The following is a 27,234-nucleotide window of genomic DNA, read 5'->3' on the forward strand; positions in this document are numbered from 1 at the left end:
AAAAACCAAACCAAAGCAAACAAACAAAAAACAAAAAACAGTTCATTATGCCGTGCTGAGGTTTGACCTGTAGAGAACAATAGGGAGTGGTAGACAAGGAACATGTATCCTGCAGAGTGTAAACTCAGGAAAACAATGAAAGGTGATAGCAGATGCCCTAATACAAATCTTAAGTCCAGGATCTAGATCCAAAACTTTTCCACACAGAATCTACAATTCTACAATAATAGTATCACTGCATGTACAGATGCTGCCAGTATTGGTGAGGTATTCCTGGGCACATGCCTCTTCGTTTGTCACTGGTGCTCTCAATCTAAGATGGCAGAGTGCAGTATCTGAAACACAACTGTATCCCTGGTAAACACCTAAAGAGTCTTTCTGCATTTTTATACAGATGACAAAATCTGAGTCTTGGTAATCTTTGTTACATATCATTAATAAATCAGAGATATTAGACCTTTGAAATAACATAAACTAATACCACCTTCCTAAGTGTAATGAATTATGGTTGAGGTAGTCTTTTTAAATGTATTTTTCAGATTGTAATATAATTGAATCATTTTCCAATTTCTTTCCATTCATTTATTATATAATATATTGCTAAGTACATGTATATTCTGCTCAGTCTGTTAATGTTGCTTCTATATCTTTTATATGCATTCAATGATTAATTAGTATTCACATCACCCTCAAATGTGAGAGGTATACAGAAAGTTAGAACTATATTCCTAAGAGGCCAGGCAGAAAATGATAATATTGACACTCACTTCACTTGTATGGAATCCTTCAGAGCAAAATGAATGCTTACAAGTGAACAGTATGAGCCATCAACATAGAGACTCAGCTGTTTTCTATTGCTTTCACAGAGAAAAAGCCAAAAAATGCAAATTCAAGAAGTTTGAACAGATTTATATATGTGTGTGTTTTATTCTCTCTGCTTCGGTAACTCTCCCTTTGGTCATGACATTGTGGAGACTTGGGCTGTCTGAAAAACTGCAGATATTGCCAAGGATTGCTCTCTCAACAAAACAGAGTACTGAACATGAATGTGAGAGTGTTTTTCTGGTTTACAATAGGAAAATAAACAATTGGAAGCAGAAGGGGCATTTTGATATTTACACTAGTTGCACCATCACCTTCTAGATACAGAGATGTCTTCAAGATCCTTGAAGTCTCACACTATAAGGGTGTGAGGTTTTATGTGCTACCTTATATGCCATCATAGAGCCTTCATCCAGTAGCTGATGGAAGAAAAAACAGACACCCATAGCTAAATACTGAACTGAACTCCTGGAATCCAGTTGCAGAGAGGGAGGAGTGTTGAGCAAAGGGGTCAAGACCAGGCTGGAGAAACCCACAGAAACAGCTGACCTGAACAAAGGGAAGCTCACGGACCCCAGACGGATAGCTGAAAAACCAGTATAGGACTGATCCAGACCCCTGAAATGGTGTCAGGAAGGAGACCTGGGCAATCTACAGGGCTTCTGGTAGTGGATCAGTATTTATCCCTAGCAAAAGAATGGACTTTGGGAGCTCATTCTACATAGAGGGATACTCTCTCAGCTTAGACACATGAGGGAGGGCCTAGGTCCAATTCCAAATGATATGACAGATTTTGAAGATTCCCCCATGGAAGGCTTCATCCTCTCTGGGGAATAAAAGTGGGATGGGATAGGGAGTTGGTGGGAGACAGGGGAGGAGGGGAGGGAGAGGGAACTGTGATTGACATGTAAAACAAGCTTGCTTTTAATTTAATAAAAAATAAAGAAAACAAAAAAAGGTATCTTTGTTATTGCATAAGATAACTGCTCTTCATTATTTGGTTTCTTGAAAAACAGTTGTGAAAGAAAATTGAACCATAGGGTGGGTTACTAACAGTGAGGACAAAGCACTGGGAAAAGGAAAAGTAACCCTGAGATATCTCTTTTGAGGACATCCTAAAGTGAGGTACTTGGTAAAGAACCTCTAGTTCTTATCTTTAAAAAGTCATTAAATTCGACATTTCTGTGAAGGTCATGAACCTGGGGAGGCAAGTACTAAGTGTACATTGTACTGACAGCATCTCTAACAGATAGCAGATACATAAGACTCAGTAGATGGTTTGTCTCTAAGAGAGATCACTATATATCCATTACTTTGAATTCCTCTGTTGAATGTACTGAACTGTCATGAAATCCAAGGACTTGAGGAGCAAAGATCAGTTGAGTCTTTGAAGAAAGTAACCCATAGACTTTGACCAAAGGAGGCTCACACATCACAATGAGGAAGTGTGGAGACCTGGAACATTCATGGATGTATCATTCATCTCTCTTCATTCATGTTCCTTTTTCCTAATCATTCTTCACCTAAACAAAATCAGGATACTGTATTCTTCCAGCTCCAAACTTACCCAATCCACTTACTACAGAGCCTGATGGGGGACTAGAAGGAGAAGAGCAGCTTGGGGTGGGTGGGGTCTCTGATGTGGGTGAGCTAGGTCTACAGATGTTCATGGGTTTGCCTCTGATCTTCCTGTGGTTACAGGAAGATGGTGCAAGTTACAGAGAAAGGGTTTGTGAGTCACTTCCCCATCTTTGTAAATCACTGTGCAGATTACTACCCTCACCATATGATGACAAACAGTAGTAGTCACCCTCGTTCTCAGCCAGGGCTCCACTGATGGTCAAGGTGGCTGTTGTCCCTGAACTGGATCCAGAGAATCGGTCAGGGATCCCTGAGGGGCGCTCACTATCTTTGTATATCAGTGGCAAAATGGTCTGGTCTGGCTTTTGCTGAAACCAATGCGCATAATTTTTTGGCAACTGGTCCCCAGTGCAGGTGATTTTGACAGTCTCTCCTACTGTGACTGATGCTGAAGGTGGTTGGGTCAGCTCATAGGAGGCCACAGACCCTGCAAAAGAAAGAGAAGGTAGAAATGCGAATACTCATCCTCTAGATTTCCATCTGCGTTCAGGGTCTCCAATGAGCCTGGGGAAAAAAACTGAGAAGTTCACCTGCATAGAGAGAGAAAAGATGGAGAAGGAGAGGGGTCCAGGCCATGATGTCTTTAGAGTTCTGTGTTCTGAAATCACAGCATATCCGGGCACCTGCAGACTTCTCTTATTGCATCTCTAGCCTGTGAGGCAGTGGGTGGTACCTATGCAAATTTATTCCATTCCTTGGCCTCCCCAAGGAGGGTTAATGGAAAATTTACTAGAATGGAGTCCTTTTACATCAGGGCATGGCTTAATTCATTTCTTATATAACAAATGGTTTGGTAAGTTTGCAATCATGTGCTTTTGTGGATGCTTCACTATTGTTTTATTCCAGATATGGTCACTGCTTCCTCCTATGGTGTTCCTGTTTTGACAGTAAAGTAGTAACTGTGATGAGGAATCATTCTTGCCCATTTTGTGTCAGTGTTTAACAAGGTCAACACTGCCAGTCTAGTTCATAGGACCTACCTGACAATTACATCTAGTCCCTCTCTTCTCTGTGAATGTCCTTAGGGCACAATTGTCCAGAGCTCCTCCAGTTGGAAAACAGCTGGGTCAGGAAAGCCCTGTTACCAGAGCTGTGACCTGATGCAGGTAAGTGTCCACATTAGTCCCCAGATTCTAAAGAGGTTCATCCAGGAACAGTCACAGAGTGCCCCGTCCCTGATGTGTGAGCACAGGTGCTGGGCTGTGGTATCAGATGTCTCTGGAAATGTTGCAGAGAAAAGAGAGGAGTGGAGGAGTTTTCTAGAAATGCTCCGGAGAAAAGAAGTCACTGCTGGACTGCCTGGAGAGGGGGGACAAGACACAGATTGCCTTCTTGGGTGAAAGGCATGAGCCCCAGGATCTGATTCTCTCACACTGAGAGTTCACAGTGTTCTCTCCAGAGACTCTTAGTGCTGTGGGTGTTGCCCAGGATAGTATCTGGGATCAGGCTTCTTCATGTGTTTTCTAGATACTTCCCATAACCCTGCCAGTATCCTTTGGGCTTATAATGTAAGCCTGGCCCAATTTAAGTACTCCAGCTCAGAACATAGAGTGGACTCTTTTGACTTCCCCTGTTGACCTCTAGGGCTTCCTTCTCCAAAGGAACCTGGCTAATCTTTCTTGCAGTTCTGCCACCCTCTGCTGGTACAGGGACCTCATAACAGGAACTTCTCTTTCAGTTTTCAACAAAGCTTACCTGCTGACAGTGGCAGGGAGAGCATGAGAATCCAGTTTGATTCTACCAGGCATGCCCACACTTGTGAGCTTAGAAGATGTAGTCATACTATTCAAGGGGTTCATGGCAGAGACAATCCTGTGACCTTTTCTAAATTTCCTTTTCTGGTGCTTTGCTTTTAATTCATGGATTGTAGAGGAACTTAATGTGTTCAGATAATAGGTTTTCTCCATCTATGCAATAAGCCAGATCAAGTCAAAATGAAAATTCATTTCAACAGGTTTATTTGAGCAAAGCAACTCCCAGACAGGTTATCCAGTCCTAGAGTTTCAGGCCCTAGAAGCCACACAACCAAACTAAGGCAGGGAGGTTATGTAATGTGTAGGCAAGGGGTGATGGCGTGTCTACCACAAGCTGGGTTTGTGCCCAAGTATGGTCAAAAGCTCAGCACTTTAGGTAGAGACTACTTCAGGGGATGAGCTGCAGAATGCAGAACTGGACTTTTCGGTGCCTTCCTTTTGTTTGGAAATTATTTCAGTAGGTGGGATTTGGAGAGACAGGAATAGGGCTTCTCAGACTGCAGGAGCAGCAGGACAAGCTGGAGGTTCCAACTGAATACCAGTGTGGAAGCATTTCCACAGTATTTTTACAGTTTTACTGAACAAAGAAAGTAATAAATCAAGCAACTTTAAAGTACATTGGTGGTTACACAAATGAGACAAGTACAACGAAATGGGGGAGCTATTCTATAGGTGTACAATGTTATCTCATGACATCCTTAGCACTTGGGTAGGCAAAAACTAGTATTCTGCTGAGTTAATAACTTCTAATGGGTTTCTATTTATTTTCATGGGTGTTAGCTCACATAGAGAGTGGAGCAAGCAATGGCTGCTCCAGAAGACTAACACTAGCCCCAAATAAAGTAATTAGTTCCAGAGACTGAAATTTCATATATCTCCACAGTACTGAACTTACAGTTTTTCCTTCAGTCTCTCCAAAGTCTCTTCCAGACTCTCAACAATCCACTAAAACAACAATGACTTTAAACTCAGTCAATATCATAGGCTGTTTCAGTAAAATAAGGAGCAATTTTCACCTCAGAACTGATGGGTCAACTTTCTGTCATTGATATTATGACATTGCTATCATCACCGCTTTCATCTGTTACAATCATTACTACATCATATTCTTCATAGTTCAGCCAGGAATTTCTACCCTTGTCTTGACTACTATTTTCTTAAATCCAGAAACCCCCCACTTTGTTAGTTATGATTCATTGCTACCACAGAGACACCACACTCCCCTCGAGTTCCTCTTTTTCGATTCTCAAAGAAGAAAGAGCTAACAGGGGTCCCAGGACATTGTGTCTTCTCTGATACCACACCTATGTGCAATATATGAATGTTCACCATATGTTTTCAGCACATGATTTTCAAAAGCAAGAACCCGGTTTTAGTTTATAATGGATACCTACATGTCAAAGGATGCAAAGAGAAGAAATAGTCAAGGTTACATACAGAAAAGAGGCCACAGCTTCTAAAGCCAGGAGTTGGCATAGGTGCCCTGCACTCATGTTGGGACCCTATTATAAAGGATGGGGTCAAGACAGAAATAAAAGTAAAACATAATGGCTGAATGGCTGAGATTGTGTTCCACACAATTCATTCCTGTCCCCTAGCCTCTCCTAGCTGTTCTGAGGAGTCCACTGCAACCTGCAGGAGGTGTTTCTGGATCTCAGATGAGATTAGAGCTAGAAAACCTATGGGCAATTGGATGCTTGCTGTGTTAGGTAACATTAGTATGCACCTCACTGATGTTTCTATACTGTTCTTATCCCCGCTCTCCTAAGCATGTGAATTGCAGAACTCTTATACCCTCTTCTACTGAGGAGAGTACTGTCTCGTCAAAACACTATACTGCCTATAAGCCCAGAGGAATGGTAGCTCATTTTTTTTACTGCAGCATCTTACCTGTTCAGGCCTGACAAGATGTTCTCACATGCGATAGACACTAGAATGAGCACCTCAAAAGGTTCCGTTTGATGTGATAGAGGAAACAGACTCTGAGGTTTAGAGGCAATGGTGTAGATACTGCAGAGCCCTGCCTCTTAGATAGGCAGTAAAAGTATCAAATTTTCAGTCATCCTCCCAAGGAGCAGTGTCACTGGAGCCAGTGAGCTGTGCGGAAGTCAACTACTAATGTGGTAGCAATGCCTTTCCTGACTTACACTGCAGAAGGAATTTTGTAATCATGGGCAGGGCAATCAAAGGGATTATCCATGTTGAATGACGAATAATGAACAAGCTAACCACCAATTAAACAGACATCTTAATTACTATTTGTGTTCCCAAGTAGTTATTTATTATGCCATATAGTTGCTACCGTGGTCACAGTTCTCTTGCTATGTAGAAACAATAGGACTATAGTAACTCTTACAAAAATAAAGTACTGAGTTGGGGTTTCCTTATAGTTTCTGAGGTTTAGTTCATGGTGGAGAGCATGCTAGTACATGGTGCTGCAGAAGTAGCTGAGAGTTATACATCTGGACCTTTAGGCAGCAGGAATAAAAATACTATGGGCCTGGTGTGGATTTTTAAAACTTTAAAGCCCACCCCCAGTGACACATTTCATCCAGCAAGGTCACACTTCCTAATTATTTTCAACTAGTGCCACTCTCTTGTGACTAAGTATTCAATGTATGATCATAGGGGAGCATTTGTATTCAAACCATCACAGTTGTCTATAACATAAATTAAGCAACAAATCAACATGTAATAATCATTTCTATCTTTACATTCTTCATTTTTTAAGAATTCTGTACATGAGTAGTATATTTATAGCATTTCTGCCCCAACTCCCCCTGTAACTCTTTCTATGTTCCCAACACTCTCTCAAATTGATAACCTTATCTATAATTATTGCTATGCATCCATATACATGTATATAAAAACATATTGAGTCCATTTAGTGTTGCTCATGTATACATGCTTGGAGGACTGATGAGTTGGAATTGGATAACCTATCAGGGAACTCAACCTTGAAGAAAATTATTTATAGCCCCCTCAGCAGCCATAACTGCCCTTAGTTCTTAAAATTCAGGTAAACTTGTGAAATTTCTGCCATTCACATGGTTTCATTGGTCATATCAATGTTGGGATTTCATGGATGCCCATTCGCTGTCATATCTAGAAGGCTCCTACAACCATCCCATCCTTTCTTCTACCATGTTCTATGGCCTGTATGTGTTAGTGTTGTGTTGTAGGTATACCAGTGTGGCAGTAAACTTTTCAGTAACTTGTTCTCTGAATTTTGACTGGCAACATTCTCATCTGTTGCAAGGAACACACTGCTTAAAGGAGGGGTTCAGGCTACACCCTGAAACTAACAATATGTCTTTAGAAAACAGAAATTATACTGGCTTGGGAAGCTGGCAGAAGTATGCTGGAGTCCAGCCTTGAGAGAAGAAAGTAGCATCAGTACAAGGCAGGCCTCACTATCCTTGGGGAGTGGGTCAGGGGTGGATTGGGGGTTTGGTAGGGGAATGGGAGGATGGGAGGGCAAGGGAATGGGGCGTTTGATATGTAAAAGACGATTGTTTCTAAAATAAGAAAGGAAGAAAAAAAGAAGGGAAAAGGAAAAAAATCTGACCACCAGGTGGATTGCATTCAAGTGGTCCTGAATAGTCAAATTTTTACTTTTTCTACCAGGGTTGCATAAACAGCTTTATTATTGGGTTCTAATTTTGACTTTTAAGAAATACACCATATTTTAAGAAATACATCATAATAATTATAAAAGCCCCCATTGGTCCCCTTTATGCTTCTCCAAATACACTTTCCCATCCCCCTTATTCTAGACATAAGGTTCAGAATTTCTGCAAGCTTAAATAAATATTTAGTAAGGCACATCCTGCCCTTACAGCACTTACAATAGCTGACAGCCACTTGTGTTTGCAAAGTTAAAAAGTAATAGATGTGGGTACAATGCTTTAATTACAAGAAAAATTAAACCCCCAAAATCTTTCACATCTGCTTTTATACAGTTTTATACAGTTCCCTCTACCACAAGAAGGTCCCAACTCCCAAAGGCAGACTTTGATAAGGCACTCTTTTCTCATCCCATGATGCTTTACTTCTTCCACCAACGTAACCTCCTATGTAAGGTAAAGATGGATCTATCAATCCCACATTTTGTATTGCATTTTTCCTCTTGGAGCATACTAAATCCTACTGTTCATTCTATATGTCTGCTATCCAGGGAACTTACTCTCAACAGTTGGCACTATGTGTATTCCTGATGCCTTTCTCCTATTCTGTGTATGCATGCCTTACTCTCCTTTCTAGAACTGTGAGAAACAGTTAATGTTTCAAGTACTGTTTTTTCATATGTACCTGTCTCTATTGAGTCAGGAAATTTCCCAGGATTAGGAGTTGCAATTAGTAATTCCACATATGAAATTTGAGAAGCATTAGCCCCTGCTGAAGCTTAAGGGAAAACATTCAAGAAAGGACAAAATTTCCATTGAATATTATAGGTTCTGCATAATAAAATGAAATAGAAAATGTTGTGCAAACTGCATGAATTTTTGCAAACTTCCATGGTCTATTGGTCCTTTCCAAGTGAGAATCCATATCCACACGTGCCTTGCCCTGAGTAAACCCACTGGACATATGCCAATCTAAGACTAGGTTTTATTGTTCCCAACAGAAGAAGGTTCTCCTCTTGGGTCTATGATCTCATCTACCATAAACATTTGGCTGGGTTTACAGAGTCAGGCATGAATTGAATCCTATTTAGCCTTATTTATGTCCAACTTGAGAGCAGTTCGTTACCACTATTTCATTATTTTTGGCATCATACCAATGTAGTCATTATTGTGGTTCATTTGCTTTATTATGGATTAGGTCTACTGATGTTCTTCTCTCTGGGCAGCTTGTAAAGCATTCCTCATGAATAGTCTTCCCAGAGAGTTCCTGTTAAATACCCCTAAATCCTGTGACAGAATTGCATGATGTTGTCAGTAGTAGGACCTTATCTTCAAATACTGATAGAGTTAAGGGCAACAGCAATATCCTATATTGTTTTGGAGCATATCTTGAACTCCTCTGAACAATAGCTTGATAGGATGTTTGTCATGCAAAATATTGAGTGGTTTTGTTAGATATTTCATGGGCATTAGGCTGATAATCAGCAACCATATCATTTTGTAATAAGTTATTTACAATCTATGAGTAGGGGATGAGACATGGAGATCATATATCTCAACATTGCCAGGATTTTTATTTTCTTAGTCTATGAAGGACTTGTGCATATAACTATAACTACTGTGAGTTGATATCATGTCATATGCAGAATAAAGGATTTCAAAGCATTCACTCTTACTCTTGGCTCTTTCATTCTTTCTACTTTTCTCCAAATGTTCCCTGACTTTTTGGGAAGGGGTATTGACAAATATATTCCATTTAGGGGTAAGCATTCTGTCTTTTGTTGCCAACATTATGAACAGTTATGCATCTCTATATTGACTGCTGCATACTACAAAAAGAAGTTTCTTGATCAAAATTGAGTCTATGGATATAAGCATACATACTTAGGAAGACAGTTTACAGTATGATCACTTAGAAATATAAGAGTAGCAGCTTCTAACCTAGAGTTCATGACCCCTCTTTCTCCCAGCTATAGACTTTTGACCAGTGTTAAATTACAGTAGCTGGTATGAAATGAAAATTCTGAAGTTTTTTAACATTAAAACATTATATATCAAAAGTCAAGGAAAACAACTACCACAGTACTTTTTTAAAAATGCAATATTTGCAGGGCAGTGGTGGCACATGCCTTTAATGGGAGGTAGAGACTGGTAGATATCTGTCAGGTTAAGGTCTACAGAGTGAGTTCCAGAACAGCCAAGGCTACACAGAGAAACCATGTCTTGTATAACCAAAAAAAGCAATACATAATGTTTAGAGGTACAATGAAGGACTAAAGGACTAACTATGAGCTATGTAGACTTGAGACTACAGACATAGAGTGCCCAATAATCTATCAGTCAACATCCTGATGATAGAGATGTCCAATGGTGTGTAAGATCATTGCATCTTTCTTTCCTACATTCTGGATCCACTTTCATCTTCAAAGTCCCCTTTCTTCAACTTATTTTAATGTTCATTGATAATTTCACTTGAATATATTACCAATACAAAGTACATGTTTCATTATGACATATTCTTCTGTATATAAGGTCCCTTTGATCATATCACTTCACCACATTTTTTGCTCTTATGTTCTTCTTTTACCTTTCCCCCTTCCATACCACTAAAAATCCCCATTATACTTTTATGACTATCCTTCTCTAAGTTCCACACTTAAAAAATGGTAGACTTATGTTTGTGAGTTTGCCTTATTTCTCTTCAAAGTGTGACTCTTTTGTCTTCCAATATATTTTTTTCTTACTTAGCCTTACTTGTGTCATATGGATCTAGACACTTGAGTCTTTGAGAAGAGAAAGTGATGAGGGGAGATACATGTTTATACTTATGTTTATTAACTTTTTTCAAGAGGTGAGCTCTGGGCTTCCATCTTGGTCTGATTTCCTTCTGCTTCCCTCTCTGCGATCTCCTTGCCTGGGGACTGCAACCAGCCTGACTTGCCTTGCGAGGACCGAGTGACCAGGAGCCTGCTGAGAGAGCCAGTCTACTCCTGCCCCCACTAGGAGAAATACATTCATTGACCAAAGAAAATCTTATGTCCAACAAATCCCTAACACAAAATATCCAGGAAATATGGGACACCGTGAAAAGGCCAAATCTAACACTAATAGGGATAGAAGAAGGTTCAGAAAACATATTCAATAAAATCATAGAAGAAAAGTTTCCCCACCTAAGGAAAGACATGCCATTGAAAGTCCAAGAAGCCTACAGAACACCAAATAGAGTGGACCACAAAAAAGTCCCCTTGCCACATTATAATCAAACCCCAAACATACAGATAAAGGAAGAATATTAAGAGCAGCTAAGAAAAAAATTCCAAGTAACATATAAAAGCAAACCTATTAGGATCACACCTGACTTCTCCATGTAAACTCTGAAAGCTAGAAGGTCCTGGATAGGTATTCTACCAACACTAAGAGACCATGCATGCCATCTCAGACTACTATATCCAGCAAAGATTTTAATCACTATAGATGGAGAAAACAAGATATTCCACAACAAAACCCGATTTAAACAATACATATCCACTAATCCAACCCTACAGAAACTACTGGAAGGAAAACTTCAATCCAAGGAAGGTAACTACACTCACAAAAACATAGGCAATAGATAATCCAAATTTACTAAAAGCCAAAAGAAAATGTGGCATAAATCCACAAGCAATAACACCATCAACAGCAAATCAGAAGCAAACAAGAATTACCACTCAATTGTCCTTAATCTCCCTCAATATAAATGGTATTAATTTGCCTATAAAAAGACACAGGCTAACAGAATGGATACAAAGATAGAATCAAGACTATACTTTCAGGGATCATTTCTACAGTTCATTATGAAGATAGAATTCATCCTTCTGCTGCATACAAGAAACATACCTCAACTTCAAAGACAGACATTACCTCAGAGTAAAGGATTGGGATAAGGTTTTCCAATCAAATGGATCCAAGAAACAAGCTGGTTGGCTATCCTAGTATCTAACAAATTAAACTTCAAACTAAAATCAATCAAAAGCAATGAAGAAGGTCATTCCATATTCATCATAGGAAAAATCCATCAGGATGAAGGCTCAATTCTGAACATCTATGCCCCAAATACAAAGGTGCCCACGTTCATCAAAGCAATACTACTAAATCTCAAATCACACATAAGATCTCACACAGTTATAGTGGGAGACTTCAACACCCCACTCTCACCACTAGACAGGAACACCAGACAGAAACTAAAAAAGAAAGGACCTAACAGAAGTTATGACACAATTTGGTTTAATGTATATTTATAGAACATTCCATCCAAACACAAAGAATATAATTTCTTCTCAGCACCACATGGTACATTCTCTAAAATATACCACATACTTGGCAACATAGAAAGCCTCAACAGGTACAAAAATATTGGAATAACCCCCTGTATCTTATCAAACCACCATACTCATATGAAGACACTGGATAATAGTCACATTAGAGAATTAACAGCAGAACTGATAGCTCTAGAACAAAAGAAGCAAACTCAAAAAAGGAAGAGTAGATTTCAGGAAATAATGAAATTGAGGGCTGAAATCAATAAAATCAAAACAAAGAAAGCAATACAAAGAATCAAGGTAACAAAGAGTTGGTTCCAGAAAATCAACAGGATAGACAAACCTGTATCCAAACTAAACAAAAGACAGAGAGAGAATATGCAAGTTAACAAAATCAGGAATGAAAAGGGAACATAACAACAGACACTGAGGAAATCCAGAGAAACTTCAGATTATACTTTGAAAACCTGTACTCAACAAATTTTGAAAATTTAAATAAAATGGACAATTTTCTGGATAGATATCACTTACCAAAATTAAATCAAGAGCAGGTAAGCAATCTAAACAGACCTATAAGCCCCAACGAAACAGAAGCAGTCATCTTCTAGTCCTATCCTTTTGTCTGAAAACTTCAGGATTCCATTGTTTTTTTCTGCTGAATAGTACTCCATTGTGTAAATATACATTTTCTCTATCCACTCTTCAGTTGAGGGGCATTTAGGTTGCTTCCAGGTTCTGGCTATTATAAATAATGCTGCTATGAACATAGTGGAACAGATGTCCTTGTTGTATGAAGGTGCATCTTTTGGGTATATGCCTAAGAGTGGAATTGCTAGGTCATGTGGTAGAATGATTCCCATTTTCCTGAGGAATCTCCATACTGATTTCCAAATTGGCTGTACGAGTTGGCACTGTCACCACCAGTGTTTCCCTCTCTCCACATCCTCTCCAGCATAAATTGTCTTCAGTGTTTTGATATTAGCCATTCTGACAGGAGTAAGATGGTATCTCAGAGTTGCTTTGATTTTCATTTCCCTAATGGTTAAAGGATGTTGAGCACTTTCTCAAGTGTCTCTCAGCCATTTTAAAGTCCTCTATCGAGAATTCTCTATTTAGTTCTGTACGCCACTTTTTAATCGGATCCTTTGGTGTTTTGGAGCCTTGCTTTTTGTGTTCTTTGTAAATTCTGGAGATTATCCCTCTGTCAGATGTGGGGTTAGTGAATATCTTTTCCCATTCTGTGGGCTGCCTTTTTGTTTTGTTGACAGTGTCCTTAGCCTTATTGAAGCTTCTCAGTTTCAGGAGGTCCCATTTATTAGTTGTCCATCTCATTGACTGTGCTATTGGAGTTATGTTCAGGAAACTGTCTCCTGTACCATTCAAGGGTACCTCCCACTTTCTCTCTAAGATGTTCAGTGTGACTGGGTTTATGTTGAGGTCTTTGATGAATTTGGACTTAAGTTTTATGCATGGCAATAGACAAGGATCTATCTGCAGTCTTCTACATGCCTGCACCCAGTTATGCTAGCAATGACCAGGAATTTTTTATCTGCTAAACAATATTGCTAAAATTAAAGTAATGGCTGTTTCAGCCACTGGCTTTGAACACGGTAGGCATAAGTTTACCGCCAACACTAAGAACTGTGTTTACCACCTGGACTATTAATCCTTTATAAGTAAGTTAAATTTGCCATGCAGCATTCTGGTCATGGCTGCTGCCAGCTTCACATACATGCTTTTTTTTTTTTTTGGTAGTAGGGCATCTTAAAAGAGCCCTGTGGTTTTTGTTCTTGTTCTTGTTGTTGTTTGGTTCTGTTTTGTTTTTGTGTGGAGTCAGGAAACCTCCCTTAAAGGAACCATGCGAGTCTCTGCTTCTCTTCAAAATAGAGCCCACCCAAGGAAATGCTGTTACCAAGAAGCCATGCTTGTCTCTGTTCTTTTGTTTCTAAACAATTTTGCTGGCACCAAAATTGATAATGTAAGTCTTCTCTCCCAGCTATGCCCTACCACTGCTTCAGCCCCAAATGAACACAGGGACACTATATTATTTATAAAGCTATTAGTAGGTGACTAGAATTTCTTATTGGTTAGCTCTCTCTTAATTTTTAACCCATTTCTAGTAATCTAAGTATTTCCACATGGGCTTATCTTACTAGGGTATGCAGGACCTCCAATTCCTTTGCCTGCTACATGATGACAGCTCAGCATCTCTATAGTGAAGAGCATGATTTCCTGTTTATTCCTGCTTGTATTCTGATTCTGCCCAGCTATGTAACTTCCTATCTGGACAATCAGCCAATCAGTGTTTTATTCATTAACCAATAAGAGAAACATACACACAGAAGAACATTCCCCATCAACTACTGGATGAAGGATCTAGGATGGCATACAAGGAAGTTGTCAATCATATTATTGGGGAAGGGCATTTAAGGTAGGCTCTCCACTATTGGTTAGATTGCCAGTTGGTATCATCCTTGTAGGTCTCTGGACATCTCACTAGTGCCAGATCTCTCTTCAAACTTATAATGGCTCCTTCTGTTATGGTATCTATTGTCCTGTTCTACTATATTCATCCCCTGACTCAACCTTCCTGCTCCCCCATGTCCTCCTCTCAGTTTGTCTTCATCCCCTCTCTTTCTCCCAGCCTCCTCACCACTGCTTTCCCCCCTCCCCGTGCTCCCAATCCCCTCAGAGGATTCTGTCTCATTCTCCATCTCTGGGTACCATGCATATCACTCTTAGGGTCCTCCCAGTTTCCCATAGTCTCTGACTGTGGGATTGTAGCTTGGCACTTCCCTGTTTCATGCCTAAAATCCCTTATGAGTGTGTACATACCATACTTGTCTTTTTGTGACTGGGTTACCCCAATCAGGATAGTTTCTTCTAGTGCCATTCATTTGCCTGCAAATTTCAAGATTCCATTGTTTTTCCCACTGAATAGTACTCCATTGTGTAAATACACCACATCTTCTCTATCCACTCTTCAGTTGAGGGGCATCTAGGTTGCTTCGAGGTTCTGGCTATTACAAATAATGCTGCTATGAACATAGTGGAACAGACATCCTTGTTGTATGAATGTGCATCTTTTGGATATATGGCTAAGAGTGGAATTGCTGAATCTTGTGGTAGACTGATTTCCATTTTCCTGAGGAATCTGCATACTGATTTCCAAAGTAGCTGTACAGGTTGGCATATTTATTGTATGCAGCAGAAGGATGGATTCTGTCTTTGTATCCATTCTGTTAGCCTGTGTCTTTTTATAGGCAAATTACGATCATTAATATTGAGGGAGATTAAGGACCATTGAGTGGTAATTCTTGTTTTTGATTTGTTGTTGGTGGTGTTATTGTTTGTAGATTTACTGTGCTTTTTCTTTTGGATTTTGGTAAAGTTGGATTATCTATTTCCTATGTTTTTGTGAGCCTAGTTACCTCCCTTAGAGAAATTTTCCTTCCAGTACTTTCTGTAGGGTTGGATTAGTGGATATATATTTTTTGAATTTGGTTTTGCATTGGAATAACTTGTTTTCTCCATCTATAGTGATTGAAAGCTTTGCTAGGTATAGTATTCTGGGCTGGCATCTGTGGTCTCTTAGTATTGGTAGAATATCTATCCAGGACATTCTGGCTTTCAGGGTTTACCTAGAGAAGTCAGTTGTGATTCTAATAGGTTTACCTTTATATGTTACTTGGCCTTTTTCCTTTGCTGCTCTTAATATTCTTTCTTTATTCTGTATGTTTGGAGTTTTTATTATTATGTGGCAAGGGGACTTCCTTTTTTGTCCACTCTATTTGGTGTTCTGTAGGCTTCTTGTACAATCAATGGCATGCCTTTCTTTAGGTTGGGAAACTTTTCTTCTATGATTTTGTTGAATATGTTTTCTGAACCTTTGAGCTAGGTTTCTTCACCTTCTTCTATCCCTATTTCATAGATTTGGCCTTTTCATGGTGTCCCATATTTCATGGACATTTTATGTTAGGGATTTGTTAGACTTAAGATTTTCATTGGCCAATGAATCTATTTCTCCTAGTGAATCTTCAACACCTGAGATTCTCTCCTCTATTTCCTGTATTCTGTTGGTTATGGTTCCTGATCATTTACTCACCTTTTCCAATTCCAGCATTCCTTCAGACTTTTTTTATTGTCTCTATTTCAGCTTTCAAACCTTGCACTTCAGGAGGCATCACCATACCTGACTTCAAGCTCTATTATAGAGCTATAGTCCTGAAAACAGCTTGGTATTGGCACAAAAATAGGCAGGTAGACCAATGGAACTGAATTGAAAACTCTGATTTTAACCCACACACCTATGATTTTTGACAAAGAAGCTAAAACTGTACAATGGAAAAAAGAAAGCATCTTCAACAAATGGTGCTGGCATAACTGGGTACTGGTAGGCAGAAGACTGCAGATAGATCAATGTTTATTGCCTTGTACAAAACTTAAGTCCAAATGGATCAAAGATCTCAACATAAATCCAGCCACACTGAAACTTTTAGAAGAGAAAGTGGGAAATACTCTTCAATGAGTTGGTACAGGAGACCACTTCCTGAACATAACACCAGTGGCACAGACACTAAGATCAACAATTAACAAATGGGACTTCCTGAAACTAAAAAAGCTTCTGTAAGGCAAAGGACACAATCAACAAGACAAAAAAGCAGGCCACAGAATGGGAAAAGATATTCACTAATCCCTCATCTGACAGAGGGCTAATCTCCAAAATTTACAAAGAACTCAAGAAGCAAGTCTCCAAAACACTAAAGGATCCAATTAAAAGGTGGGGTACAGAACTAAATAGAGAATTCTCAATAGAGGAGGCTAAAATGGCCAAGAGACACTTAAGAAAGTGCTCAGCATTCTTAACCACCAGGGAAATGCAAATCAAAACAACTCTGAGATACCATCTTACTCCTATCAGAATGGCTAAAATCAAAAACACCGAAGACAATTTATGCTGGAGAGGTTGTGGAGAGAGGGGAACATTCCTCCACTGCTGGTGGGAGTGCCAACTCATACAGCCACTTTGGAAATCTGTATGGAGATTCCTCAGGAATATGGGAATCAATCTACCACAAGACCCAGCATTTCCAGTCTTAGGCATATATCCAAATGAGGCAAATTCATACAACAAGGGCATCTGCTCCACTATGTTCATAGCAGCATTATTGATAATAGCCAGAACCTGGGAGCAACCTAGATGCCCCTCAACTGAAGAGTGGATAGAGAAAATGTGGCACATTTATACAATGGAGTATTACTCAGCAGAAACAAAAAACAGTGGAATCTTGAAATTCGCAGGGAAATGGATAGTACTTGAAGAAACCATCCTGAGTGAGGTAACCCAGTCACAAAACACAAACATGATATGTGCTCACTCATATATGGATTTTAGACATGGATCAGGATAGTGCCAGTCTGCACTTCCACTGACAGAGAGTGTGGGAAACAGGAAAGAACCTAAAAGATATGCATAGTACCCAAGAGAAGAGGAATGAGGCAAGATCCTCTGAACAGATGGGGAACACGGAGAGGTGTGGGGGGGGGAGAGTGGGAGCTGGGTAGAAGAGAGGGAGAGAAGAGGAAGAAAGAGTAGGTCATGGGGGAACAGGAAGGTTGAGTGGTGGGGTAGAATAGGGGAAAGAGGGAATCATATGCTGGAAGACAGATCAGGCACCATTGTGACCTCTAGTGATCTAAAGGGATGACACAAATTGGCAAGGTAAGCAATAGTGGAGAGACCACCTCGAATGCCCATTCCTGATAATGAACTTGATGTCTATAACCATCCTGGAGCCTTCATCCAGTGACTGATGGAAGCAGAGGCAAACACCCACAGTTAAACACTGAACTGAACCCTAGGAACCCAGTGACAGAGAGAGAGGAACGGTGAGCAAATTGGCAGAGAATGGGCTGGCAAAACCAGCAGAGACAGCTGATCTGAACAGGGGAGAGCTCTTGGACCCCAGACCTACAGTTGGGAGGCCAGCATGGGACTGATACGGACCCTCGAATGTGAGTGTCAGTGAGGAGTCCTGGGCAACCTATGGGGCCCTGAGCAGTGGATCAGTGTTTATCCCTGGAATACAAACAGACATTGTGGGTCCATAGCATAAAGAGGGATGCTCTCTCAGCCTGGACTCTTAGGGGGAGTGCCTGGACCCTACCCTGAGTGAAATGACAGACTCTAGATATCCCCTATGTGGAAGGAATTGGCAATAGATTGGGAGGCTGGGGGAATGGGGGGTGCGGGAGGAGGGGAGGGAGAGGGAACTGGGATTGACATGTAAAACAAGCTATTTAAAATTAAAATAATAAAAAAATTAAAGAGAAAAAAAATGAAGAAATGATAGCACATTTGGCTGTTCTAGAGGAATTACATGTGATATGAAAGTAAATGCATTACAAACTGTATTATATTTAACACACATACACACACTTTATACTTAGAGAAAAAAGTGATAAAACACTATAAACAAAATGTTCACAGAAGCAATGAAAAAGAGAGAGGGGGGAAGAAGATGGCAATAAAGAGGAAAAAGAAAGACAAGCTAGGTTTCATTTGTCTTTGATAAAAAACATTCCTAGGAAAATGTATTGATGTTTCAGCATATACAGGCATTTGCTGGCAAGACTGGCAATGTGAGTTTACTGGTAACAACCATAGTGGAAGGAAATGGCTTTAGCTTCATTAATGAAACTAGAAACATGAGCCAACGTTTCATTATCTTTGAGGATCAAAATATGGATAAAGATTAAAGAAATGTGTGCAAATTCAGAAATAATTTACAAATGATTGCTTAGTTTGTTAGTTCCCTGGGTTCACAGTAAGGACTTAAAACAAACATGTGTGGGCTAGCACAAGCAACACATCTTATACTGATTTATGGAGGACTGGCAAAATTAACATACTGATCTAAGCGCCCTATGGCACCTCCTCCTTCCTTCCTTTGTCCCTCTTGATTGTGAACAATCTTTGGTGATCATTGATATCCAGGTGCAAAGCCCTATATGCACATCAGTCTTCATATGGCAATCCATCACCACCTTGCTGTGTTCTCAAAGCCATCAGTGGAGGAATGGGGGCCTCACGGTGCTTCAGCATGAGCTCACCTGACTAAAGACATCTGTAATAGTACTTGTAATCTAATAAATAAGGTTGCATACAATGGTAGTCAGGATTATCACATCAACAGATCTTCTTTAGGGGGAAATATATTAACCTAATGTCAGAGGTGAGATTGTTTTGTGTGTGTGTATGTGTGTGTGTGTGTGTGTGTGTGTCTGTGTGTGTATGTATTTATGTTTATATATATTATTTGTATACTATTTCATAGCATTAAAAGCTTTACAATGTATTTGCATCACTTCAAATGAAAGATAATATACCAATTATTAGAAAATATGAATGAGCAGTTACTTTACTTTGATGCAAATTGTAAAAAGAACATCATGGAGAATGCTTCTCTCCAGAGGCCTATTGACTCTTGTCTTACAAACAAATACATCTAAGGAAGGAATAAAATATATGCAATCTTGTTTTACCCTTTATTCTCTATCTCTATAGTTGACAGCTATCATCCTTATATAAATCTATGTAGCTCACAGATGAAGGCAGATGCTTTCCTTTACCCTTTTGTCTTTGGAGAGTTAACATTAGGATAGAATAGTGCCAGGTTATGGGATCCCACTCTCACAGGACAGGTCTTATACCCAGGCTCAGGTGAATGCATGTTTAAGTCTTGCTTCTCCATGTGAGTCTCTCTGTGCTGAGCACCACTGTAGGGTCACATGCAGGAGCCTTCAGCATTGTCCTCAGGCTTGTAACCCTAGCACCCCTGGTCAACACCATGTTTAAGGTAAAAAGTGACAGAAGACTGAGTGTTTGTTAATTGTTGGGTGAATAAGAGCATAGAGGCTTGGCGAGGATACTTCTGGAACCAGTATGTAAAGGGAGGATCAGCAACTGCTGGAGATTGTCATTTTCCAGCATCTCCTCAGCTTAGGAAGAGACCCTGAAAAGAAATACTGATAGATAAGAGTCAAGAAATGAGTGTGATCATTCAAAGGCAGTCCTCTTTAACCTCCATGACACCTGGCAAAGATGGAGGAAAGCTTGCAGATGTGACAGGCATCCGGATCATGTTGTAAGTTTCCAAAGATCCCCAGGACCTACAGGTCCCACTGACACAGAGACTGGGGCAGACTTGAGGAAACACCCGTTGAGCTGTAAGCTCTAATTCTGGGCAGCGAATTGGTCCAGGAGATTACATGTGATTGAGGAGTCAGCTTCAGGTCTTGTCAATTTATGAGATGTACACAGTGCCCCCTACTATGGAATTCTTTCTTCAAATATCTTCAGGAATGAGTTTACATTTCCCAATTGTAGATTCCTTTGTTCCTTTTCAAAATTGCTATTAACTTTATTTTGCTAAGCATTAAAATACTATAACTGTAATCTTCACTGTTTTATGTCTTTTGTGCTATTTTTGATCATTATTTTCACTCTGATTCAAAAAAATCTGCAATTGTTCTTGAATAGGCTTGTAAGTTCGTCAAGTAACAATATCTTTACAATATTACTAGAGATCCTGATCTAGGTTAGCATTGGTGGGTGTATTTTATTCTCCCACACTGTAGCTTTTCTGATGTATAATAATACAAATGATGTATTCTGTTTTGAGTGTTGTGACACAGATTTTCTAGAGTTCATCATCAGACATGAAACTATACTTGGTTTTGGTTCCATTCACTTCTTTCCTGTACTGTTTGTTATTTTTTTCTTTTTGGGAAATATGAGACATACCTTGCTTAGGGAGTATTTAGTTTCAGATTTTATAGTCAATAAAAATGTATTAGACATTAGTAACCTATGCGCTGTTTTTTGCCACAAAGTGAAGTTCTAGATTTGGCTTAACTTTAATTAATTAATGTTATTTAATTTGATGAAGGTTTAACTGTGACATGTTTGGACATCCTGGGAGTGTGTGTTACTCTGATTGGTAGCATGCTATTCTTTACAGAATGGCAGAGGGAGGAGAAGGAAATAATTATCAACCTGGAGCTGTGGGCCAGTAATAGAGCGCCTGACTACCATGTGTTAGGAGCTGTGTTTAAAACCCAGAGGTGAAAAAAAGTACTTTACAAGTACTGAAAAATAATTTTAGATTTTTGATTTTCAAATTTATTTTTTATTGTAAGTTATTTGTGTGCTGTGTGTGTGTGTTGTTGTTGTTGTAAAACACTTTCTCAAAGAAAGTAAGCTGCCATTTGCTTATAGTCAAATGTAGATCCCAAGTGGAAGAGGTGCAACCTTACATTTTAAAGCTATTTAAATGCCAAAAATTAAAGATATTGATACAACTATATTTTTAACTTAAACATTTTAATTGGTATGATCTCTATGAAATTGCCATTCTCAGAAAAGGAACCATTCCAATAGGTAGATCTGAAATTTTAAAGACTATTTAGGAGAAAGCCTAACTTAGTCTTACCTGAAACCATCTCCACTCTTCATATGCTGTCTCTGGAAGGAGGATTGTAAATAAACCAATGCATTCTATTACTTTGATACCTTCATGAGTGACACTTGCTTAAAGGTGATTTCTACCTTTAATTCACACTACTTCCTTTTCCAGGAAACAACTAGAGTGGAGTAAGCAGAAGCTGAGCAGGAAATAAATGCCTTCAGTCTGCACAGACAATTCCAGTGTGTGACAACCTCCATGAAGTACTTTAGAGATGTCCCTGCACTAAGGAGAATGTGTCCAGTATCCCTGGTGGTACCCTGATAAGTGCATTAAATCAGCCTTGGAGAAACAGGTCAAATGTTCCAGACCTGAAGACAGTGCCCCGTGGTGTTTCAAATAAGCATCCAAAATTATTAAGAGAATTAGGCAGGCCACATCTGACCTCTAACCAATTTATCCATTACTTCTAAGACAACAAGGTTCTCATGAGGCTGATCACAATCCACTGGCCATATACAAAAGCCTGTCTTTCTCCCTTAGCACAGACATGATATATATGGCAATAGACTCACATTCCTGGAGCAATGGGCTGAAACATCCTGCCATGCCTTCCCCATAAAAATGGGCTCTGAAACTTCAAGGCAAAAATAAACATTTCTTACCATAAGTAGTTTCTACTAGGAAGTTTGATCTCAAAATATGTAACTATAACTTTAGCATCCGGGAGAGAATTAGATATCCCAGAGTCTTACCTAAGTGGTATAGGGTATCTGAGTCTCTGTGTCCCTGTTGTCAATCGCAACTTACTCACTAGGATCAGCACACTAAGAAGTCAAGTCTGCTTGCTCAACTTGCTGCAGTGTTGGACCTGTAAGTCCCACCTGTCTAAGAAATAGACAACTTCCTGGTATTCTGGTAATTGTACTTTTGGAAACATAACTACTATCCAAGGAGCAGGTAACTTCCTAGCACTGTGTATGCTATAGTTCTTGGAAACTGACAAAAAAAAAAACCTCATGAAAAAGTACAGTGAAGTGTGGATTTTCCATATTTTCCATGCCTCAAGTCCACAGAGCTGGGAAGATTCCATGTGGTGGTTATGACTAAATTCTATCTTTGTCAGTATTTAAAATTTTAGTGACAGCTTGCTTAAATTTGGCCAAAATGGCAGGACTGCTCTTTGTGGCAATTTTCAGGATTAAGAGCAGATACTAAGGGCTGCTTCACCTAAACATCTGTGTGGAAGTGCTGTTTCCAAAAGAGTGTCGAGCCATAGAGGGTAGAGCTAGAGTGAGAACTCCACTGACTTCATAAATACATTGACAACCTTGTTTCCTCTTCAATGTCACAGAATTATGGAGTACTATTGGTGGTAAAAGTCACACCTTGAAGTTCTGATTGAAGTTTTAGTTCATCTTCCAACTAGACATGGCATTTTTAGTTGGAAGATTTTAATTACTGTTTCAATCTCATTGTAGAGTATGTATCTGCTTAAATTGTTTGTTTTTTCTTGATTTAATTTTGGCAAATCACATGAGTCTAAAAAATGCACCCGTTTCTTTTGGTTTTTAATCCACAGGAATACAGATTTTAAAATTTCATGAAGTTGGGTATTGAGAGATATTGCAGCATTTAAGAGCACTTGGTGCTCTCACAAAACGATTCATTTTAGGTACCCAGAATTCTCATGACTGCTACTGATCACGTTACTCTAGATCTGGGGGATTTGATACCCTATTCCAGCCTCAGTCAACACAGGACATACACACAACAGGTATACCTGTGTGCTTGTGTGTGTATTTTACATATGCAGATAAAATTATCATTTACATAAAATTAACATAAATATTTTTAAGTTAAAATATTTTTTTCTGATTTTTGGGTGGTTGTGCCACATGCCTTTAATCCCAGCACTCTGGAGGCAGGGGCAAACAGATTTCTGTAAGTTTGAGACCAGCCTGGTCTAAGACAGTGAGTTCCAGAAACACCTGAGCTGTTACCAAGAGAATCCCTGTTTCAAAAAAAATAAATATAATAATTTTTCTGAATACTATTTATCTATGATATGATATCTCCCTTTTATATCTAAAGGGACGTTGGGTCTTCCCTCTCCATTGTGATTAATTTGATTAAGATTATTTCCTATCTTCTTTATTTTTCAAAGACCCAACTCCTCATTTCATTGGTTGCTTGTGCTGATTTGTTTCTCAATCAGTTCAGCCCTGATTTTCATTGTCTCTTCCAATTGTCTGTTTGGGGTTTGGTTTATTATGAGCTTCCTAAGTTCCTTGGATTCATATTTAAGTTCTTTGAGATATATTTAATTGTAGGCTGTTAGGTTTCTGAAGTAGCTTAAAGTGACAACAAGAAGAAAAGAGATGATAGTACGAGAGTCTGACCTTCAGCAGGGTTGAATGGCACATGGCCCCAGTGTCCCCATTTCAGAGTTCAGTGGAACTGCTTTAAGGAGTTTGGGGACTTTGATCTCTCTTAAGTACTTCTAGATGACATAATGGGCCATGCAGAAGAAGTAGCAGTAAGAGTGGCCCAGAAGGACATCCATCAGTGGGGCCATAATAGATTCCAACTGATGGCAAAGATCTAGAACTTAAGTCAGGAGGTGATAACTGTACAACCTTAAGGGGAATATTAAGACACAAAGTTAATGAAGAAAAATTACCATTAATGTTATATAATGGTAAATATAAGGTTATATAACACAAGGTTAAATGCAATTGTACAACTGCCTGGACTGTGTATCAGAGTTCTGTAGAGGGGTAATCAACTGTAATCAATTTGTTACATCAGACTGACTTCTGCATAAGGATCAAGCACCTGAACTTTATAAAAAAATCAGTTAAAACCAGCATCTCCTTGACAGCTTAAAAGAAACATAGAATCATAGTGAGGAATTTCTATAGAACTATTCTGCAATGTGTCCAAAGACACTGCTTGGGTACCCTGAATAACTTTCCATTGAATACAAGACATATCTTTGAGTCAATTTCTCTTAGCATGAATAGACCATCATAATCTTAGGAATTTCTAAACATTAATCATCAAACATGTAATTCTTAACATCTACCTTCAATAAACCTTGTCCTTAGCTTTGTCCTTAGCTTTTATTTCTTATGCTTAAGACAAAGTTAACACACAAAAATCTACCTTAGCCCAAAATATTTAATCTCCATTTTTCCAAACCTTATATTTCATATTCATTTAAAGATATTTTCTCAAGCATACTGTTTCTTTCTATTTTTAAACAAGAGTAAAATCTATACTACGTATACTGCATGTTGTACCAAATTTAGATTATCTGTATATAGACACATATAACTATTAACCTCTTGTTACAAGGCTTATTTTGCTTATTTCTGTTTTGAGACAGGGTTTCTCTGTATGTCACTGGCTGTACTGGAACTTTCTCTGTGGTCAAGGCTGACCTTGAACTCAGAAACTTACCAGTCTGTCTCCAGAGTGCTGTGATCCAAGGTGTGTTCCACTACTACCATTTTTAGTTTCAAGTAGGTATTTCACAGCTTTTGAAACCACATTGCCAATGGTCTCACAGATTCTGAGATAAAGACAGTTTGCATTTCAACAAGAGCTTTAAAGATATCTGTGACCTTTAGTGGGAAAAAAAGTTTTGTAAACAAAAACTAGGAAGTTGCTGAAGTGATAAGTGAGTCAGGCATCTGTGATTACATTTACCCATTTTCATTTTTATGGATAAATTTATTTTCATTAAAACAGTATAAGTATGATGAGATAAATGAGAGTAATCTCTTCTCAAAATGCTTTATCTCTTAGCTGTTCCCAAGTGCCTAACACCTTTTCTCTGGGATTCTTCTCCTCCCTGTCACAAAGCCAGGACAAGGACTTTGAAGGAAACTTTCAAACATGCTGAGGTCTAAGGTAGTCAAGTCACATTGCATCTCCAGAGCCAGCTTTTCAAGGAAGCAAAACAGCATGTGAAAATTTTCCTATATTATCAATATGCAAGATATGTTTGAATCACTCTAAGACTGAACCCAGTCCATAAGCAATTTGTGTGTGTGTGTGTGTGTGTGTGTGTGTGTGTGTGTGTGTGTGTGTGTGTGTGTGTGTGTGTGAAGCTTGGAGCATTCAAACTGAAAAACTTAACGAGTATTTTTTTTTCTCTTATAAAAACGCCAAGTTGAGGGTAGCACAGTGGTGCAGTCCTTTTTTAAATTTTTTTTCTATTTTTTATAACTTTAATTTTGAATAGCTTGCTTCATATGGCAATCCCAGGTCCCTCTCCCTCCCCTCCTCCTGCAACCCCCACACCATCCACCCAAGCTTCCCACCCTATCCCCACTTCCTTCCACATAGGGGATATCCAGAACCTGTTATTTCTCTCAGGGCAGGATCCAGGCACTCCCCTAAGAGTCCAGGCTGAGAGAGCATCCCTCTTTGTGTTATGGACACACGAAGTCCATTTGTATGCCAGGGATAAACACTGATATACTGCCCAGGGCCCCATAGGTTGCTCAGGCCCCCTCACTGACTCTCATACTCAGTGGGTCTGGATCAGTCCCATGCTGGCCTCCCAGCTGTCAGTCTGGGGCCAAAGAGCTCCCCCTTGTTCAGATCAGCTGTCTCTGGTGGTTTCACCAGCCCATTCTTTGCCAATTTGCTCATTGCTCCTCTGTGTCACTGGGTTCCATGGGTTCAGTTCAGTGTTTAACTGTGGGTGTTTGCCTCTGCTTCCATCAGTCACTGGACGAAGGTTCTAGGATGGCATATAAGTTAGACATCAAGTTCATTATCAGGAATGGGCATTTAAGGTAGTCTCTCCACTATTGCTTAGCTTGCCAGTTGGTATCATCATTTTAGATTGCTAGAGGTCTCACTGGTGCCAGATCTCTCTTCAAACCTATGACTCCCTCTATTGTGGTATTTCTCATCCTGTTCTCCCCCTATTCTAACCCCAATTCAACCTTCCTCTGGGAGCTTGGAAGAAGAGAGGTGCATACATTTTTAAAATTATTTTTAAATTTAATAATTTGTTTTACATATCAACCACAGTTTACCTTGTCTCCTCCCATTTTCTCCCCTATCTCCCTTCTATTCCTTTCCACTCCTCCAATCAGAAAAGGTGAGGCCTCCCATGGGAGTCAACACAGCATGGTATATTAAGTTGGGGCAGGTACAAGCTCCTCCCCTTTGCATCAAATTTGAACAAAGCATTCCACTATCGGGAATACATTCCAAAGAACCAGCTCATGCCTCAAGGACAGGTCCTGGTCCCACTGCTATGGGACCCACAAAAGACCAAGCTATAAAACTGTTGTCCAGATACAGAGGGCCTAGATCACTTCTTTGCTGACTTCACAGTGGTCATTCCAGAGTCTGTAAGCTCCCACAAGCTCAGGTGAGCTGTCTCTGTGGCTTTCCCTGTCATGCCTTTGTACCCCCAATTGGTCATATCCTTCCTTACTTTCTTCAACTAGGATCCCAGAGACTGACCCAGTGCTTGGGTGTGGATCTCTGCATCTGCTTCCATTAGTTACTGGATGGAGGCTCTGTGATGACAACAAGAGTAGTCACCAATCTGATTACAGGGGAACATCATTTCAGGCACCATCTCCTCTATGGCTAG

At 39.5% G+C, this 27,234-nt stretch overlaps 2 protein-coding genes across 25 annotated transcripts in view; both read right to left on the reverse strand.

Annotated features, from left to right (window-relative positions):
* Positions 1 to 27,234, reverse strand: part of LOC101839749 (Ig lambda-1 chain V region S43) — a 612,967-nt gene that overhangs the window by 23,739 nt on the left and 561,994 nt on the right. The window lies entirely within an intron of this gene.
* The window catches only part of LOC101841371 (Ig lambda-3 chain C region), a 388,037-nt gene that overhangs the window by 20,261 nt on the left and 340,542 nt on the right, over positions 1 to 27,234 (reverse strand). Inside the window, exons 1-2 of one of the 15 annotated variants that reach the window (XM_040751128.1) lie at positions 2,994 to 3,077; positions 2,633 to 2,890 (exon numbers count right to left, since the gene is read on the reverse strand). The exons of 13 other annotated variants lie outside the window; for them this stretch is intronic. In XM_040751128.1, the coding sequence (XP_040607062.1) occupies positions 2,633 to 2,890; positions 2,994 to 3,039 (304 nt within the window). In that variant the 5' untranslated portion in view covers positions 3,040 to 3,077. Of the gene's footprint in view, positions 1 to 2,589; positions 2,891 to 2,993; positions 3,078 to 27,234 lie in introns of those variants that run through there. One more of the 15 variants, XM_040751122.1, reaches the window with a different exon arrangement.

Source organism: Mesocricetus auratus, unplaced genomic scaffold (genome assembly GCF_017639785.1).
Source record: "Mesocricetus auratus isolate SY011 unplaced genomic scaffold, BCM_Maur_2.0 Super-Scaffold_100008, whole genome shotgun sequence".
NCBI classification, from domain to species: domain Eukaryota; kingdom Metazoa; phylum Chordata; class Mammalia; order Rodentia; family Cricetidae; genus Mesocricetus; species Mesocricetus auratus.